This window comes from Syngnathus acus, chromosome 5 (genome assembly GCF_901709675.1).
Source record: "Syngnathus acus chromosome 5, fSynAcu1.2, whole genome shotgun sequence".
Classification (NCBI taxonomy): domain Eukaryota; kingdom Metazoa; phylum Chordata; class Actinopteri; order Syngnathiformes; family Syngnathidae; genus Syngnathus; species Syngnathus acus.
In genome coordinates, this window is record NC_051091.1 from 1283739 (window position 1) to 1301727 (window position 17989).

The 17989-nt window shown below is 41.4% G+C and overlaps 1 protein-coding gene across 6 annotated transcripts; it reads left to right on the forward strand.

The window, feature by feature from the left end:
- The first annotated feature begins 7022 nt into the window (after nucleotides 1-7022).
- Nucleotides 7023-16144, forward strand: LOC119123325 (tubby-related protein 1-like). Of its 6 annotated transcripts, none has more exons than XM_037252329.1 (13): nucleotides 7023-7413; nucleotides 8144-8192; nucleotides 9969-10110; nucleotides 10195-10296; nucleotides 10361-10495; nucleotides 12207-12323; nucleotides 12446-12738; nucleotides 13207-13371; nucleotides 13708-13820; nucleotides 14046-14154; nucleotides 14231-14329; nucleotides 14929-15100; nucleotides 15224-16144. In XM_037252329.1, exons 1-13 carry the CDS (start codon nucleotides 7367-7369, stop codon nucleotides 15355-15357), a joined length of 1677 nt encoding a protein of 558 aa, XP_037108224.1. In that variant the 5' UTR covers nucleotides 7023-7366; the 3' UTR covers nucleotides 15358-16144. The 6 variants fall into 6 exon arrangements, with proteins under 6 accessions (XP_037108224.1, XP_037108225.1, XP_037108222.1 ...); XM_037252330.1 differs by having other exon boundaries at nucleotides 12449-12738; XM_037252327.1 differs by having other exon boundaries at nucleotides 7026-7413; nucleotides 12204-12323.
- The last annotated feature ends 1845 nt before the right edge of the window (nucleotides 16145-17989 follow it).

Genomic DNA, 17989 nt, shown 5'->3' on the forward strand with positions numbered 1-17989 from the left:
ATAGACACAGTATACTTTCTCATTTGAATGCCTCTTGAAAGAATGAACATTGTTGAAAAAATGAAAATGAAGGGAAAAAAAACAACTCACATAATTCAGTTGTCTCCTTTTCAAATGACAAATAAAGCAGCACTAGGATTTAGTATATCAACTATAAGAATATACATTGAAATTGTCCAATTGATAACAAAATCAGGATGATATTAGTTACATACATAGACAGTATTTTGCCATATTTTGGATCCAATTTGGTCAGTGTCGAGTGTTTCGATGTGGTTGCAATTAGCCTTTGCTGGACCAGCGCAAAGGGCTGTTGCATAAATTAGCATGTGAACGACAGTGGCTGAAAAGCGTCTGGGCTCTTCATTATGGTCCCCGATTCCACTTTGGCCCAATTCATGGTGACAGTGATTGAAATGTTTTGGCGGCGGTAGGATGTGCTCCTTGTCGCAGGGGCCGGCACAAGGTCATGAGAGAGCGGGACGCCACCAATGAGTCATTGAATTCATTCAGGTAAGAAACAAAGCTGGATGATTGACGAGAAATAAACAAAGCTGCTCGCCTCCTGATGTCAATTCATCCACTTTCTGAAGTTCTCAGTCGGGGGGGCTGACTCAATCAAGGGGCCCTTATAGACAAACAATCATTTATTTGTCATTTTCTTATTCCGCTTGTCCACGTTTGGTTATTCTTGGGTGGATTTAATGAAATTGTTTTCAGGACTAAGGAATGTGGAGGCTGGACTGTTTGCTGAAGAGATGTTCTATCAACCCCAGTGCCTTCCTTTGAGCAATTCATCAAAAGTCCCAGTTGCTGAGAAATATAGATGCTCCTTCTGTTTGGTAGGACATAAACTTTTGCAGAGCAGATGATGACTTTCCCCGAACAAGTGTCAGCTTGAGACATTACAAGGAGCATCTGGCAGCCTTCTTGCCCCTCGTACCGCCTTTTATTTCGCCTCATTGACATGCAGTTTGGCATGCGGACAACGTACCGCTTTCTTGGCACTAAACGACCTCATGAGAACCAGGAAAACACCGAGCCCACCCTTACCATCAACTTCTCCCTGCAGGCTCGACCACAGAACTTTAAGAGCGCCGTCGTGGAGTGAATTTTCTTGGCGGGATGGCTCTCTCTCTCTCTCTCTCTCTCTCTCTCTCTCTCTCTCTCTCTCTCTCTCTCTCTCTCTCTCTCTCTCTCTCTCTCTCTCTCTCTCTCTCTCTTTTGTGTCTATACAAGCAATTCCTTGCCTTCTATTGCCTCATTCTTGTTCTAGCACACACTGCCGATTGCAGAAATTGCCAGAGGGAGATTTAAGAGGTGAAAATGTGTATAAAGAATTTGAATACATGGAGAAAAGAACAAGGAGTGAGTATGTTTTATGGGATTTCATTTAATTGTGGTGATAGACTCACCGGAAACCTGCTGAGGCAAATGTGCAGACAGTAATGGAACATCTGGACCATCCAGATGTTAATCTCAAGATCGATTTCACATGGATAGCACACAAACAGGAATACACACATGCACATACGCACACACACACACACACACACACACACACACACACACACACACACACACACACACACACACACACACACTCACTGAAACCCCCCCCCCCCTTCCCCACCCACGCAGTTTCTTCATTTGGTAATTGGCTGCTTCATTGCTGCAACTGTTTAATGTGTGTGGAGTCTGAGAAGGCTGATCAAACGCTGTTTATAGGCCATAACTCAGCGGCGCTAACAAACAGGAAGAGCAGTGTGTGTTTATGCGTGTGAGCGTGTGTGTCTTCTGATAAAAAAAACCCAAAAAGAAGACTTTGATCCCAACGGTTTCATCTTAGTAATGTGGGAATTGCAGGAGAAGAGAACAAAATTGACTGTGCTTAACGTACAAACTTGCAAATGCTGGATTAAAAATTGGACCGACCCCAGGGTCAAATTGACAAAAAAAGCGTGTGTGTGTGTGTGTAGGTGCGTGCATGTGTGTGTGATTTGCAGACACACACGCACAAGCTGCTCCAATTTTGCATTGCTTTGCAAGCCTCTTCATGCAGCAAACCCGGATTTCTGGTTCTATCTGGATCAGGTTCATGCGGGTTTGGAAGCACAACCATTGTATTGTACACCGCTATAAACTGTTCACATTATGTTAATTATGATTGTAATAACCAATCAAGGCTGCATCTTTACTTGTTTCTGGTACATAATGTATCTACAGTGTACTGTTTATCGAGTATATTGTATTGAGTGCGATGGTTTAAAATTACAAAAATACACGAACAAGAACAATTTAAGCAGCCCAAGACTGTACGAACGTCAATTTGTTTGCTATAGGTAGTTTTCTGAAAATGCCAAAATGTGCTTTGATGACACCTACTTTTATTATTATTATTTTATTTCTTGATGTACAATATAATACTAATGAGATTACACAGAGATTATAAACCTACAATAGCGTACAATGAAAACCCCAAAAAAGAAATTACATTTTGCAAATTACCAGAGAAATTCATATAAAATATTAATTAATTTATTGCCAATGTCACCTCCTATTTAAACTAGCATCTTGGATTATTTATTAATATTAATTTGGATGTATTTGTTTTGGAATGCATGACAAAAATGATGTGCAGATTGACACTGCATGGTTCAAGTGACACATGAAGGAACAAACAACTTTTGGATGTAGGTCACGGCAGTGTAAATAGAAAAAAAACTCGATCGGATACCTCGAGTGAAATCAGGCCTTTCCAAATGTGATACATCTCGTGTATTTGCCAAATGTGGGAGCAGTGTAAATGCGCAGATGGAACATACGTACGTCAATACCAGCTTGAAATATTCACGTCTGCTCAAACACAAATAAACAGAATAGAATTAAACACGCGCTGTCAATCCAAACTGTAACAATTAGCAGCAAATATTAGATATCATCGAAAGATGCTACATCGAGGTCTTTCCATTCTTGAATATTTTGTTGTTGTTGACAGGGGCCAGTGGACTAATGTGGTGGATACTGTCGTTTAAATCAATGATTACATACAGTGTGGTCTTGTGCTCATGTGGCTTGTTTCATGAATGTAAACACAAGCATATGGGATACTTGAAAGAGGCATTACATTTGAATTGGGCATGTTGTTAATCTAGTCGAAGGCACCGCGAGCTCTGCTAATGTAGTCATACTTAGTGTCAAAACTTCATCGAATGACCATTTCCACGTAAATAAAGCCACTGTTTCAGCTTTGATGGTGTGCCTTCCAAAGCTCGCCAGCTCCAAATAATCCTCTCTATCAATTTCGATACAATGTCATGTGCTGAGGAATGTTGAAATGCAGATAAAAGTGAAAATATGAAATGCCTGCAGGTGAGCATGAGGCAAATGAGGCCACGTCGTCGCAGACCTTAAAATAGGCGGGAAGGAACGGAAGATGAGAAAAGTGACCAAGCCATTGCCTTCTTCTTCTTCTTTTTCTCTTTTCCTTCTCGCTCCTTCCAGGAAGAAAAAAGTCGGAAAGTATCACAACACGGCTCACATTGTACCCCCATGGCGGACGGATGCCATCCTCCAGCGAGCCAGTGAGCGACTTCAAAAGGGGTCTCGGCTTAGGGCCCTGGTGTCCTCACAAAGACGTCTCGTTTGTTTGCGGGATTACAGGATAGAGCAAGACGAGGAAAAGCAGCTTAAAAGAATCCAAAGTGACTACTTACAGGCGGGCTGGAAGCGACGCCAACCAGGTTTGACGCCGTTCCGGATGAAACCGTCCAAACGGTTTCCCGACGTGTATGGCTGCAAAGGACTTGTTCCTCGCTAAGCCTTTTGTCAGCACTTGGCATCATTCCCAGGTAGTCCATGCCTGGAGGATCCCATTCTTGGCTGCTCGTCTTTTTAGTCGTCCTGCACCTGCCTGGGAGCTTTTTTTTTGTCTGAGATTTGCCAACAGAGTCAAGTGAGGACAACGGTGAACCGTTTAATCCACCATTTACAGTCAACAAGGAGGTCCGTGACGGTACGGCGAAGAAACAAGTGTCACGCAAAGAGGGGCGTTGAAAGGGAAAACCTTTGAAGACTTCTTTTTCATCGGAAGTGTGTCCACAATGTGACAGGCGATATCCAAGACAGCTCTCTCCGTGACGTCAGCATGAGAAAAATCCTCCCGTCATCCTCAAACAATTGACTTTTTTTTTAACGGCAAAAAGAAGAGGAGAAAAGTAGAGGAGAAAAATCCCCCCCCTCTCACGCAAGTCTGGTCTCTGGGTCCTTTTGCCTTCCTGCTGCCGACGGCTCGGCTTGTAAAAGTTGCACTGCGAAGGTTTGGGCCAGCCTCCGTTGGCAGCCGTTCAACAGATCACTGCTTATTTAGGAGAAACAGGGGTGACGAGGCAGCTCTCTCTCTCTCTCCACGACTTTTCTTTCCCCTCTCTTGGGGACGCCGGGAAGTGACGACTCACTCTGGAGAGACTTTGTGACGGAGCGTCGGCAGTAAAAGGAAGTACACGCTAAAAGCTCAGCTTCCTGGCCGGGGTCACTTTTGCGTCTGGTCTCAGGGCCTCGTTTCGAGCTGCCCAGCTTTTGTTTTGCAGCAGCCGGTTAGCAATTTTACTACAGCTGCGGATTATTGGGCAGAGGTGGGCCGTGCGTGGATTTAGTATCCGAGTCTTCAATGGGGGCAAACAAATTCTTTCGAGGTTGCCTTAAAGGGGCCATGACGTGCAAATTGGCATTTTGAGTTTTTGTGTCGAAATACTTCTGGAGTGCTTGCCTGGTCATGAATTGTGAGATTAAACCACCAAGGGGACAACAACCATGCTTAGTTTCTCCACTCTAAACATGATGATCTGGAGGAAGGAAGGAAGGAAGGATCCGGAGCCACTTTCAAACAAATTTGATTGAAATCACTTGGGTGTGATCCCGCCTCATGCAAACGACACACTGTTTTGCAAGGCCAGATTTTCGTCACCATGACGACTATGGTTGAGAATTTGCAAGCCGCATCGGTTCTGTTTCCAGTCGGTGAATGTTTGAATGTAAGTGGGAATCGAAAAAGTGGGAACACAATCCATTGTGTGGTCTGCCTTTAAGACAAAATCAAATGTGATTTGCTACTTTCAACAAAACAATGGATTTGTTCATTTAGCAAATGAGCACACTTCAAAGTTTTTGTTTTAGTGAAATAACATTGCAAATATTTGGGTAGATTGCACATGACAAACATACAAAAGGCCAAGTGATAACACGTTTGTTTGTTCTTCACAGAAACTGGTCAACAAGGGCAAGCAAAGCATGTAATATGCTCAGAATATGCTTTAATCCAACCGAACGCTATCGCTATTGTTTGAAAAATGAGAAACAGCCGTGTCGCTAACATGCTGGTTCCCTACATTTGACACGCAGTTTTTGCTGGAGCATCAAAGGGAAACTTTGCTAAGCCAACCCTGATGGTCCACTGAAGACCAGATGAGACAAACAGAAACACGAGAGAACATCTGCAAGTGATGCTCAAAAACAACTTGATGCAGAAGCAGGAACTTTGCAGAGTGAAATTAACACGCTGGCGTGTTGAGTTCCCACTTTTCAGGCTTTATTTTGGGTGGTTTGTGAAACCGATCATGCAGCCATCAGCGGATCTGACACTCGTAGATTGGTTTCGCGAAGCACCTCTTGCGCTTTGTAACAGCAAAAGCCGTTGTCAAAGCGCTATAGAAATGAAGGTATTGCATAAATAATAAAAATAATCATTAAAAAAAAACACCCATTGCGCTTTGTTACAAAAACAGCTGTTGTGACAGCACTATAGAAATAAAGGTGTTGCATAAATCATAAAAATAAGAATTAAACAAAACACCCATTGCGCTTTGTAACGTCATGCTGTTGTGAAAGTGCTATCGAAATAAATGTATTGCATAAATAATACAAATAATTACAAAAAAAAACATTTGCCAAGTATATCATCTGGCATTTAGCAGCCAGAAGTTATTGTTGCATTTTCTTGTCGTGTCTTGTCTGGCAACGCTCTGCTGCCTGGGCATGTTTCCCATTTAAACAAACCTCCTCTTTGGGTATATTCAGCAAACATGGATACTTCCTGTTGCGCATTTATTGTTTGTCTTCACCGTCAGTGAGTTGATAATTCACCGCAAACATACAGTGTGAGCCAGGTAATACTTTCTGACCTATCTAAGTCCTTTTTCGCTGACGCTTGACCTGATTTCAAACTGATGTGTGGTTCCTGTGGTTTCCTAAGATCTCGGGGCCCTTGCCCTGCCTTCTTTGTTGCCCCCCCCCCCACACACACACACAATACAAGAAAATGATGAATCATCTGCAAGAGCATTAAATTGCAGTTCTTGAACTCTATGCACCCTCCTAATTTTTTCTCGCCTACTTCCTGTCTAAAAATGTTGTCTCTTGGACGACAGCAGCGCTTAGTGGACAAAGGACTCAATTTTACCTTTTCTTTTTTTACGAGTCAGAGAATTGGCATTGATGGTTTTACACTGGACAAGACAGATGCAGCAGTAAGTGAGGGGGCTGGGTGGGAACAGCATATGGCAGCTTTTCAGGTTTGATCCCCACCACGACACACACTCCGGATTGTGATCAGGCTTTAATAGAGCTTTCTGATGAGCTGACCATCATTTGAATCAGGTGTGGTGTAGTAGGGCGCCACCTAAAACAGGCTGGGTAGGAGCGAGCCCTTAAGGACCCCTGGTCTATATAATGCCCATATATAAACGAGTATCTCAGTAAATGTATAAAACTTGGCCTGAATGCCAACTGCCAAATACTTCTCTAAGTAGGAAGGAAGGAAGGAAGTAGTGAATCTTACAAGGAAGCACAGGTACATTGAATAAATGAGAGACAAGCGAGGCTAAATTTAAAATGGGTTGTTGGGTTAGGGTTGCTTCCGGTGCATTTTTTAATAATCAAATCACGATAGCCATTTCTTTATTGTAATCATCATTTCTTTATAGTGCATCATTGTTTGTGGTATAGTTTTAGCTACTGGGAGAAGATTTTTTTTGTTAATGCTTTTCATTTTTGGCAGCACCGCTTGGCCTACGCTACATGACTACATCCAAGTGTGGTAGCACGGGTGAAGTGTCTCAACAGTGCTCCCTTGTGTCTCAACTGCTCAACATGCCTCACAAAACTCCCAAGAACAACCATTTTATTTAGTTTTCCTCCCATATAGCAAACACTACTAATGCTCTCAGATGGCGAGTGGCTGATTAATGTAATCCAGACTGAAGGGCCAGGGGAGGCGAGGGATGATGCTCTTAAAAGCCAGGTCATGTGACTCGGTGTGCATGTTTATGGTGGAGCTTCTTTACCGGTGTCCATTTTGGCTCCTTACACCATGTCGATCCGGCGTCACACGGCGAGACAGGCCTGGACCCATGACAGGTATGTTCACATTAAAAAAGTGCCATACTAAATATCATTCGATACTCTGATGATTTGTTTTCCTCGCTCGCACAGAAATGAAGTCTTGAAAGGTTTTACACTGTTGTTGAACTCGACTCCCGAGGAGTAGGTGGTGCCCATGTGGCACGCAGTGACGCACACTCAACCAATTACCAATCGCCTTCAATGTCTACAATCCCTACACCACTTGGGCGACATTCAGGTGGCATTATTCCAAAATGGAAGACACACAAATTTAATCTCAATTGGCCTCTGTCAGGAGGTGGCCAAAGAATAAAAGTTGCATCTTCAGCATGGGATCAAAACAACCTTTTTATTTTCCACATGAGCCTATTTGACCTTTAATTCCCACTCACTCACTCAATTACATCATAGCACTTTCCAACAGAATGTGCCAAGTGGTGTTAAACCAATAAAGACCAAAGGGAAAGCTCTTCCGGACGCTGCCACGCAAAGCGATTTACGCAAACTGCTCCAGTTTCACATAATGACCTGCTCAATAGGAGATCACATGACTAACACCTCTGTGTTCAAAATGAAAAAACTGAAATCTGTTGATCCTGAAATAGTGATTTCATTCATGAACAAAGGAAACTGATGATTTATGCAAGATTATTTTTCCATGTATTGCTTGCTTGACTGATTAATTGATTGATTTGGACATAATTGATTGATTTGTACACTAACCTTTTTGAAATCCATCCAATAGTCACCTGGGGGAGGAAAGTCATGTGTCATCCCGACAAGTGTCCACTAAGGTAATTAATTATTCACTTGTGCTGCATTTTCATTGCATAGTATTGGCTCATCCTTGGTTAGTCGGCATCCAGTTCTTCGCCATATCCAAATAAACAACCATACAGGCATCCAAGTATTTCTATCATGCTAGTTCTCATTTGGGTAAAATAGAGCAACCATTCACATTTACACTTGAGGACAATGGAGAGTCTTCATACATGATTTTGGATTCAAAGCCAAAACCTCTGAACTGTGAGGTTGACGTGCAACCCGTTACCAGAAAAAAATGGTCTCCTCCCTTGGTTCATCCTCCCCGCTGTTGGGCCTGTTTGGTCTAACCCGTTGACGTGTATCTACACAGCAGATGGCTTCACACATAAATCCTATTAACAACTTTCTGGAGAGGCGCTGAGGCAAGGCCTGTTCTCGCTCTTTCGGTATTTCATCCGAGGAAACTGTTTTGTATTTTCTAACGTCTACCAAGAAGCTGTCAGAGGTTGCCGCAACATGTCTGCAGAAAAGGTAAAGGGGCGTTTTAGACTGCAAATCAACACTTTCTCTGTCCATCCATAGAAAATGGACATTATTTTAAATGACTTTCTGGCTGTGATGCAGAACACAAAGGTCACCACCTACATGTGAAGTACTTGGATGGGAAGTATTCTGGATTTGGTGGGCGACTACAGATCTTATTTGTGTATTTTAATGCTTTTTTTAATCAGTGTATTGATTATTTATTCCGTGACAATAAAAAAAAAAAAAAAACAGTCAAAGTGAGAAGATTAGGAATAGTTTGAAATAGTCATTGTTGGTGCAAGACCACTAGAACATTCCAACTTTGAGTTTAACTAGAGGAATTTTGAATGGTTGTGGGTGCATGACTCATTTAATTTGAACTTGAATATGATTGGTCAATTCTGAACACAGCTACGTGGGTGTGCAGACTTTTTATACCCACTTCTCCCAGCTGAAATAAGTTTCCCATGATACTCTCCTCATTCACTGATGAAGGAACTGGCGTGTTTACTTTTTGATTTAGTTACATCAAGTGAATAAGACAGCTGTTGTAATGCGGTCAAGTGTTGGATCGCACTAGGAATCGCATAAGCCTGGCACGTCTATGCAGGATGTCTCCTCATCTAACAAGATTAGATCCACTGTCTCACTCTCTACTGACCTCCTTTACTGTGATGCATGGTTTCTCACCGTGGAGATCTTTGCTTCATCGTTCACATTTGGGGCACATAATGTTGTGGAGTGCGTATCGTGCAAGCCGATGATCTACTTGCATTGTGATTGAGTGTAAAACCAGTTCAAGTCATCGCTACATGATTCACTTTCCACGCTTATTTATGAGGACTGCGTTAGGATACAAAGACAGCTTCTCCTGTCAATCGGTGGTGACCATATAATCACAATCACGACTTGTGGTGTTGATAATGTAACTCTTTTTTTCCCCCCCCGTTGCATTCCCTGGTCTGGTTGTTTTATTGGTGAGTTGCTGCTACAAATACATGTGCTACTTTCATACATATTTTTTTAATCATGATTACAGTGGTAATTATTTTGTGTATTCATTTTGAAATAATGAATTACTATGCATGTTATAAATTCAGTTCAAATTATATTGATATTTTATTACAAAGCATTTTTTTATCTGTTTTTCATTTTTATTGGTTTCTATTTTTTACAAATTGTTTTGTAGGAGGAGATTTTGGGAGGCTTGTGTTATCTGCGATGTCTTGTTTTTGAATATCTCTTTTTATACCTGTACGACAGAAAAATCTGATTAAAAGAAGCCGAAGAAGAAGAAGAAGGAGGAGGCCAACAGCACAAGCGAGGCCAAGCTGAACGGCAGCGAGACCAAGATCAAAAAAATCAAGAAAAAAAAGAATGAGGAGGCTTCTGAGGCTTCTGAGGAGAATCGCGTCTTGCAAAGTAAAGAAATAAAAATCCTTTTTTTGGGTGAATGGGAAATGCCTATTGATCAGTTTAATCCTTTCACTGATGACATCGTTGCAGATGACAAAAAGGTGAAGAAGAAAAAGCTGGACAAGAATAAAGAACCGGAAAAAGACAAAGAGACAAAAAAGAAAGCCAAAAGTGCCCCAAAGAAGAAGAAAGGTGAGGCACTTATAGCTTTGAATGTGCGTTGTAGCTCAACAATTTGTCTGAACAAAATCAGCAGGATCAGTCACAGACGACGACGACGACGAGGAAGAGGAGGAGGAAGACACCCCAAAAAAGAAAACCAAGAAGAAAACAGCCAAAGACAGCTCACCGTCCCCAAGTGCCACCAAAGAAAAAAAATCCAAATCAAAAGGTACCTGTCCAAATCGTCCTTAACGTGACCTCACATCTGACATCTTGTTAATAGGATTTGATTGTGTAACAATAATGGGCGGGAAGCCACGAATGGGCAAAAACACAAAGAACCAGATTGTGGAGAATGGATTGGAAATATTTTCACTGATTACAATCTCTGTAATTCTGCACATCTAGGGCTGAGGAGACACACTTTGTGACACTATAAATGGAGCAGGGGTCACCAAGTCCGGTCCTCAAGGGCACCAATCCAGACTGTTTTAGGTGCAGCCTTACTACAACACACCTGCCTGAGAGGTTATCAATACATTGTGGCAAGTAGCCACTAGGTGGCGCAAATATCCTCTCAAGCAACTGCCCCGTGTGCGGGATGCTGCAAAGTTTGTGGGGGATTTGCGCCACCTTGTTGATACTTGCCCGGTCATGTGACACACAAAAATAAACTTGAATCATGCGCAATGTTTGAAGATACACTCACATCTGCAGGATCAGGGAGGTGCAAACCCACAAAACAAGAATGGGAAGGGGTTCAGTTTCTTCTGTCATTAATGTATACAGGGAGATAGATCTGCCTTCACACTAGCGTAAGGCATGGCAGGTTATTTGTTGAAGGTAGAAAAAAAGATGATCCAAGTCTCAACTGACAAACTGACCAAGCACACTGTGAACATATGAGCGTGAGAGTCTTGGTGTGAGCAATGGCTGACAGCAGCTTCTACATGCATGTTCATTGTGTCAATAAACGGCTGGAAAGGCATCACAGTCGTTTCTTTCGTTGCTCCATGCCGCCGGTGGCGTCTCCTAAGCTTGTTAGCCAAATCTTGACTCGCACCACAAAGCAAAAAAATCGACCTAGCGACAGATTGTAAGTGGATTTGTTGGGTGTGTTCACTGTATATATATTGTTGGTTTAGTCCTAGGGGTCCAAAACTAAGAACAGTTGGAAGCCAGTTTAGTTTTTTTGTCTGCAGACCACCGTAGGAGTTTCACATAGCTGTCTCTGTTAACACATTCCCCCCCCAATAATGTACAAATACATCAAAGTGGCGTTTATTCATGAGTCCGAGAAATGAAACGTGTCATCACGGTTTTACCTCATGAACATCTGCTCACCATCAATAATAATCTGTAAATTCTATCAGATGTTGACAAAGCGCTTTGTCAGCTCTTTTTCTGCCTCTTAAACGTTTTAGCTGGAGAAGGAAAGGACCGGACGTTAACTCCTTTGACAGATGTGAGTGACTCCTGCTGAAGTGCTCTTACAGGGGGGGGGGAAAGAAAAAAAAAAAACCACCTGGAAAGAAAGCAGGATCACATGCTCAAATGTAATTCATTCTCCAAATCTGTCTTCATCTTTGTTAACCGTTATTGTTAAAACTCATCCAGGATTTGAAGATCCTCAGTCAGCGTTTTGAACTCTGATGAAAACACACACACGCGCGCGCACACATGTGCTGTCATTTTCTACATTTCAAAACAATTATTATTCATTTTAATTTCATATTTCATTTATGTTTTTATTAATAGTAATTTAAAAGCAACTCAGCTAGTGTGTCTTTACAATAAAATGTTAATGACTGTAATGTGCTTTATGTCCTGATTTGGCAGAGAATTGAACTGAATTTATAAATGGCATTTTCATTCATGCCAATCAAAAGAATTGATTGAAAAAGTACATACGTGTTTTTTTCCCTTTGTTTCCTCAGAAGACAAGGATTGCGATGGCAAGGAGAAGAAGCCAAAGTCAAAAGAGAAGGACAAAAAGAAGGAACCAGCATCCCTGTTCCAGATAAACAACGACAAAGACTCCAAGAGCAAAAAGAAAGGTGATTCCCAAAAACACGCCGGGTGTTTTCCCTTGATTGACAGCGGTTCCGTTTGCTGGCTGGAATAAAAGATTGAAGCGTCATTTACCCTAATTTGTGTCCTTAATGACACCCCGCCAAAGCAGCCGCCAAATCGGAAAGTGACGACAGCGAGGAGGAGATCAAGTCGACAAAGTCCAAAAAGAAGTCTGCTGCCGGCTCTACGTCATCTTTGTTCCAAACCTCAGAGAAAGAAAAGAAGACGAAGAAGAAAGGCAAGCTTGCCTCTGGCTTAGGTACTTCACCTTTTCAAACACTGGAACTCATTCAAAAATGTGCTGATTTGGTTTCAGCAAAGGCACAAGAGAGTGATGATTCCGAGTCTGAAAAAGAAGAAAAGTCCAAAAAGAAGAAGGCCAAAGGCAAGAAGAAGAAGGTATCAACAAGATGCCAAAGTGGCCTACGCACATACAGATTTCCATTTTGTGTGTACTCCAATCAAGGTTGTGTTCACACTCGGGGTCAGAAACGAAATATAAAAACGATGCACAATATTGTGTAGAGTGGGCGATATATTGAAATATGCCCAAACAAAAACAAAAATTCAAAATCGAATCTAAAAAAAAATCTAAATCTGTCATCTCTCTTAAATGAGCAAGATATTAAAAAATAATAATAATCAAATGTAAAGCTGGTAGCAGTGGTGGACAAATTCTCTTTTTAACAGTCAAAGATGTATTTTAACTGGTCTGGCAGTGAATGAGTTAAAGGGGACCACTCAACATGAGCGCGACTAAATTGGGCAGCAACGGCAGCGGAGAATTGAACACATCCTCGGGAGCTTTTCATGTTCTTTTCTGCTTTGGCTTCTAGCCCACAATAAGGAAGAATCCTTTGTGCACAGGAGAGAGCGCCATCACCTGAGATTGAGTTTGACAACTTGGAAACGTTTGTGATGGATCCGGCGCCTCAAGGCGTGACCGTCAAATGCAGAGTGACTCGAGACCAGCGGGGGATGGATAAGAGCATGTACCCTCTCTACTACCTTCATCTTGACAATGACAAGAAGGTCTGTTGGAGTATTGATACCTACGTATATTCAAGCCATATTAGCGAAAGGTTTATCGCCAGTAGCGTACATATGATTCTGTAAGAATCACAAGATGGCAGCAAAGCACTCATTTTGTCAAAATGAAGCTCCTCAACTCAGTTTTTCCTCATAACATTGTAACTTTGTTTTTTTACCTGTATCCCTCCAAAGAAAAAGAATGATCGCAAACATTTTGTACACATCATAATTCTATTTATTTCGAGAAAACAAGTCCTGAAACGTAAAAAGAATGTATGCAAGTTTTTGAATCGGTAAAATTGGATTATATTACTTGTAGTTGACATTTCCTTGTAGACGTTTCTGTTGGCTGGCAGGAAGAGAAAGAAAAGCGCAACCTCCAATTATCTCATCTCCATTGACGCCACCGATTTGTCAAGAGGTGGTGATAACTTCATAGGAAAGCTGAGGTACCAAGGCTGAATTTACTCTGCAGTAGCCCAATCCTTTGAAACAACATAGCTACTAATAACCTCTGGCAACAAAAGTGAGAAAATGGTGCTCAAAGTATCAATATTTGGAATTGTTGAGCTTCTCAGGTTGCCACTGGATTCTTCTATCCTGCAGTACAAATCCAGCACAAAATCCTGATTCATTGATTCAATCTGTATTTTTTTTTTTCACTTGTTTTCCAGGTCAAATTTAATGGGTACCAAGTTTACTGTCTTTGACAATGCTTTGAATCCAGAAAGAGCCCTTCCGGACTTGTCTAACGCACGACAGGAGTTAGCGGCCATCATCTACGTAAGTCACGGCAAATTTTCCAAAAAGCTCCACATTCTGTCATGCTGAAATTCCAATCTCTACTCACGTAAATCAGGAGACAAATGTTTTGGGGATGAAAGGGCCCAGAAGGATGTCGGTCATCATTCCAGGCATGGACAAAGACAATGAGCGGGTGCCTCTCCGACCCAGAAACGTGAGTGTGAGCTGCATATTGACTAGTTCTAGCAAAAGACTAGACGTGTTTTGTACGCCGTGAACAAAGCCATCAATAAAGGCGGGTCCTCTCAGGCGTTGGCGGTACTGTAATGATCAATAGACTCCCCAAGATGGCACCTAAGCAATACTGTTATCAGTGACTAGGCAGAAATGTGAACTTGCCAATCTCACTGTTATTCAATTAGTGGCCCGCGGGTCACATGCGGCCCGGAGTGACCTTACCTTCGGTCCAGCCTACCTGGATTGCATTGCATTGCATTCAAAAGATGCAGAGGGTATCTCGGGTCACCAGATTTAAAAAAAACTCTATAGTGTTTGATTTCGTGTAGCCTACCCACATTAAAAACAGGAGTGGTGGCTAAATAGCAGGTGTATGGCCTGGCTACATAATTTAACATTTCTGACCAACTGAATTTGTAATTGAATAGTACATCAAATCCATTTTCTCTATTAAAATTCATTCGTGTGGAATTTGTCCCATTTAGTTAGTCGGGGGACTTGTTGGTAAGAGTGGAAAAGAACAAAACAAGCCACCCTTGGCTAATGATGTACGTATGATTCCACGAATTTTCTCAGGACTATGACGGCCTGTTGATACGACACCAGAATAGAAGGATGGAGAATTTGATTCAGCTTCACAATAAGACGCCTGTGTGGAACGAGGAGTCGGCATCACATGTGCTCAACTTCAACGGCAGGGTCACTCAGGCTTCCATCAAAAACTTCCAGATTGTCCACAGCAAAGATTGTGAGTCCAATCGGGCTACAAAAATGGTTATTAAAATCGCTACCCCTGTAGCAATTGACCACTTCCATTTCAAATCGTGCCCACCGCCTCGACCTAACTTTGAATGTGTATCTTGTCTTTCAGTGGACTACATTGTGATGCAGTTTGGCCGAATAGCCGACGACATTTTCACACTGGACTACAAGTACCCCATGTGCGCAGTGCAGGCCTTTGCCATTGCGCTATCGAGCTTCGATGGGAAAATCGCCTGTGAATGAGTTCCCTCAGAGGGTTCCGTGCGATTTCAAACCAAGCCAGGCCTTTGGATACACTGTCAAAATGGATGCCCCCCAAAAACTGATAATAAAAAAATCAACTGGAATATGTCGAATAGTACAAATATTCCCATCCCGTAAAAATCTAAATTTGAAGCTACAGTGTATATAAAAAGTCGACACACCCCTGTTCTAATGCCAGGATAATCCTACTAAAAGATTAGAATTTAATTGGAGGTGAAGAAAAGGCACTTCAAAAGTTGGTAGGTGACATCCCATTGACAAGAGGGTGTGCACACTTGTGCAACCACATTATCCGAGATACTTTTTCCTTTTCCTTTTGAAACTAACCAAGTACGTAGATATCCAAACTGTAATCAAGGTTTGTTTATATTTCTTTCGATTGTTTTTCTTTGACTTCCTTCCTTCTTTGGGTATAGATGTTGGCGTCTGACTGAACAAAGTATTTTCTGGCATTTCGAAGTATTCGATGACAGTCTTTCCCAAATGGTGAGACAAGGCGCTTATTTTATATTGGAAAACTCTCACACCATACCTCCAAACAGCTTAAACTAACGACAATCTCATCTCCATTTATACTCAAAAATAGACTCTGTGTGAAATCTGTTTCTGTCACTATACATCGCTAGTATAGAAGATGAAAGAAACACTTTTTGTAAGAATCAACTTTGTTCCTTTTAAATGAAATTGGCACAGTGATTTGGAATCACCACTCCATGAAAATGTTATGTAATAAAGTATGACAAATCAATATTCTCCACTTGCGTCACATGTACAGTTTTATCAGTGTTGCCATGACGATAATGACTTTAAATGGGGATGAGCACACCCAAACAAGGAGCACTCCTTCACTGGGGCCATGCCCAGCAGGCTTTGTTGATGTGTTAGATTTAGTATATTAAGTTTTACAGCTTTCTTTTGAGTAAAGCCGGCGGCTTCCAGTTGATCTGACAGGTTTGAGTTGCCCCAAAGCTGTGCTTCCAATGAAAAACCTGTTTGAGGTGACAGCTCTGAGAGATAGAGGTGTGAATTCTGCCTCAACCTGCTCAGGCAGTTGTCTAAACTCGCAGGTAAAATGTAGGCTTAAAGCTGGCGCCCTTTCTGGATGGACACTCGCAAAAGGACACTCACTCTGACTTCAAGCAACAAACATTTCCCTCTTTTAGAAGTTCATCAGGTCATCTATACTTCTTTTTTTTTTTTTTACTCCAGACTGTGAGCAAATGATTCCTTCAGAAATGCTTGCAACTATGGAGCTTTTGCCTATCCAGGTGTATCATGGTCAGCCGAAATCACAAACACGCTAAACTAGAGCTTGACAATTATGATGCTTCTGTCTGTCACCAAATTGTCAGCTACGTTGGGGGAATCAGCCAGTCAACCAAAATAGGGCCCATTGAGTTGAAATCATTTCACTTCAAAACCAAAATAAATTCAAGGTTGCCTGTTATTATTATTTTGCTTTTTAACAAGTAGCCTCTCAATGCACTTCTATCTTTCCGCATTAAAATGAATGGAAATGCCCTTAAAGCGTTCAATGCCCCATAAAACTACATAATATAATATAATCATATGTGAATTTTGTTGAGAAAAATGACATTCTATAGTCCTGTTTGTCATGATGAAATATCAGGATGAAATAATTAATATATTTTAAAGATAGTTTATGCAGCATGATTTTGTGAATACCACTGGTCCGCACACTTTGGCCACCAGATGGAAATATAATGCAAATTCGTGTACATGCGAACACAAACACACTCACACACACACACACACACACGCACGCACGCACGTAAGCACACACACACGCACACAATCAAATAATCAAAAACATGAATCAATATTTTTGTCTAAATAAACTCAAAAGTTGTGTCACTTGCAAGTATTATTGAATCATTTGAACAGCTACAGTTCCATTTTGTCTTAGAAAAAACCTCACGAGGAATGCATCCTGATGTAGATATGGCAGAGATCTTACTGAACAGAGTGGACATTTGAAGATAATGTCACCATTTAATGAGCACATTGTGGACCTTCATTTAATACCGTGGATGATTTACAAGCTGACTGTGCACTGTTTAACAAAGATATCCTTCATTTTTCCACTTTTCTTGTTTTGTTTTTACTTGTGATCAATATTTCATGATGACAGAGTGGACAAGTTACGTTTCTTGAAAATGACAAACAATGACATTTTTTTGCAATCCACTATCCATTCTTTCAGCCTCCATTGAAGAAAGGAAAAATGCTGGTCATAATGTCACTGAAAACATCACACAGTTTCTTAATGTGGCACTTACCCCATAATGACACGGTGGAGACGCATGCAAAGCGTTCAATGATTATGAAAATAGAATATACCAAATATGGTGGGAATGACTTTTTTTTTTAAACCAAATAACGTGTTGACAAAAAAAACAAAAACATTTCTTTTTGATTTAGTATGTAACCACTTATTATACACACTGTAGTTAGCAGAGCAGTGTGTGGTACATTCCAAAATTACAAACATTCATCCATCAATGGGGTAAAAATAAAAAATAGAATGAAGGAAATATTTGTAACCATTTTACTGGTATGTGTTTGGCCCCTCATAGGTAGGCAGACTAAC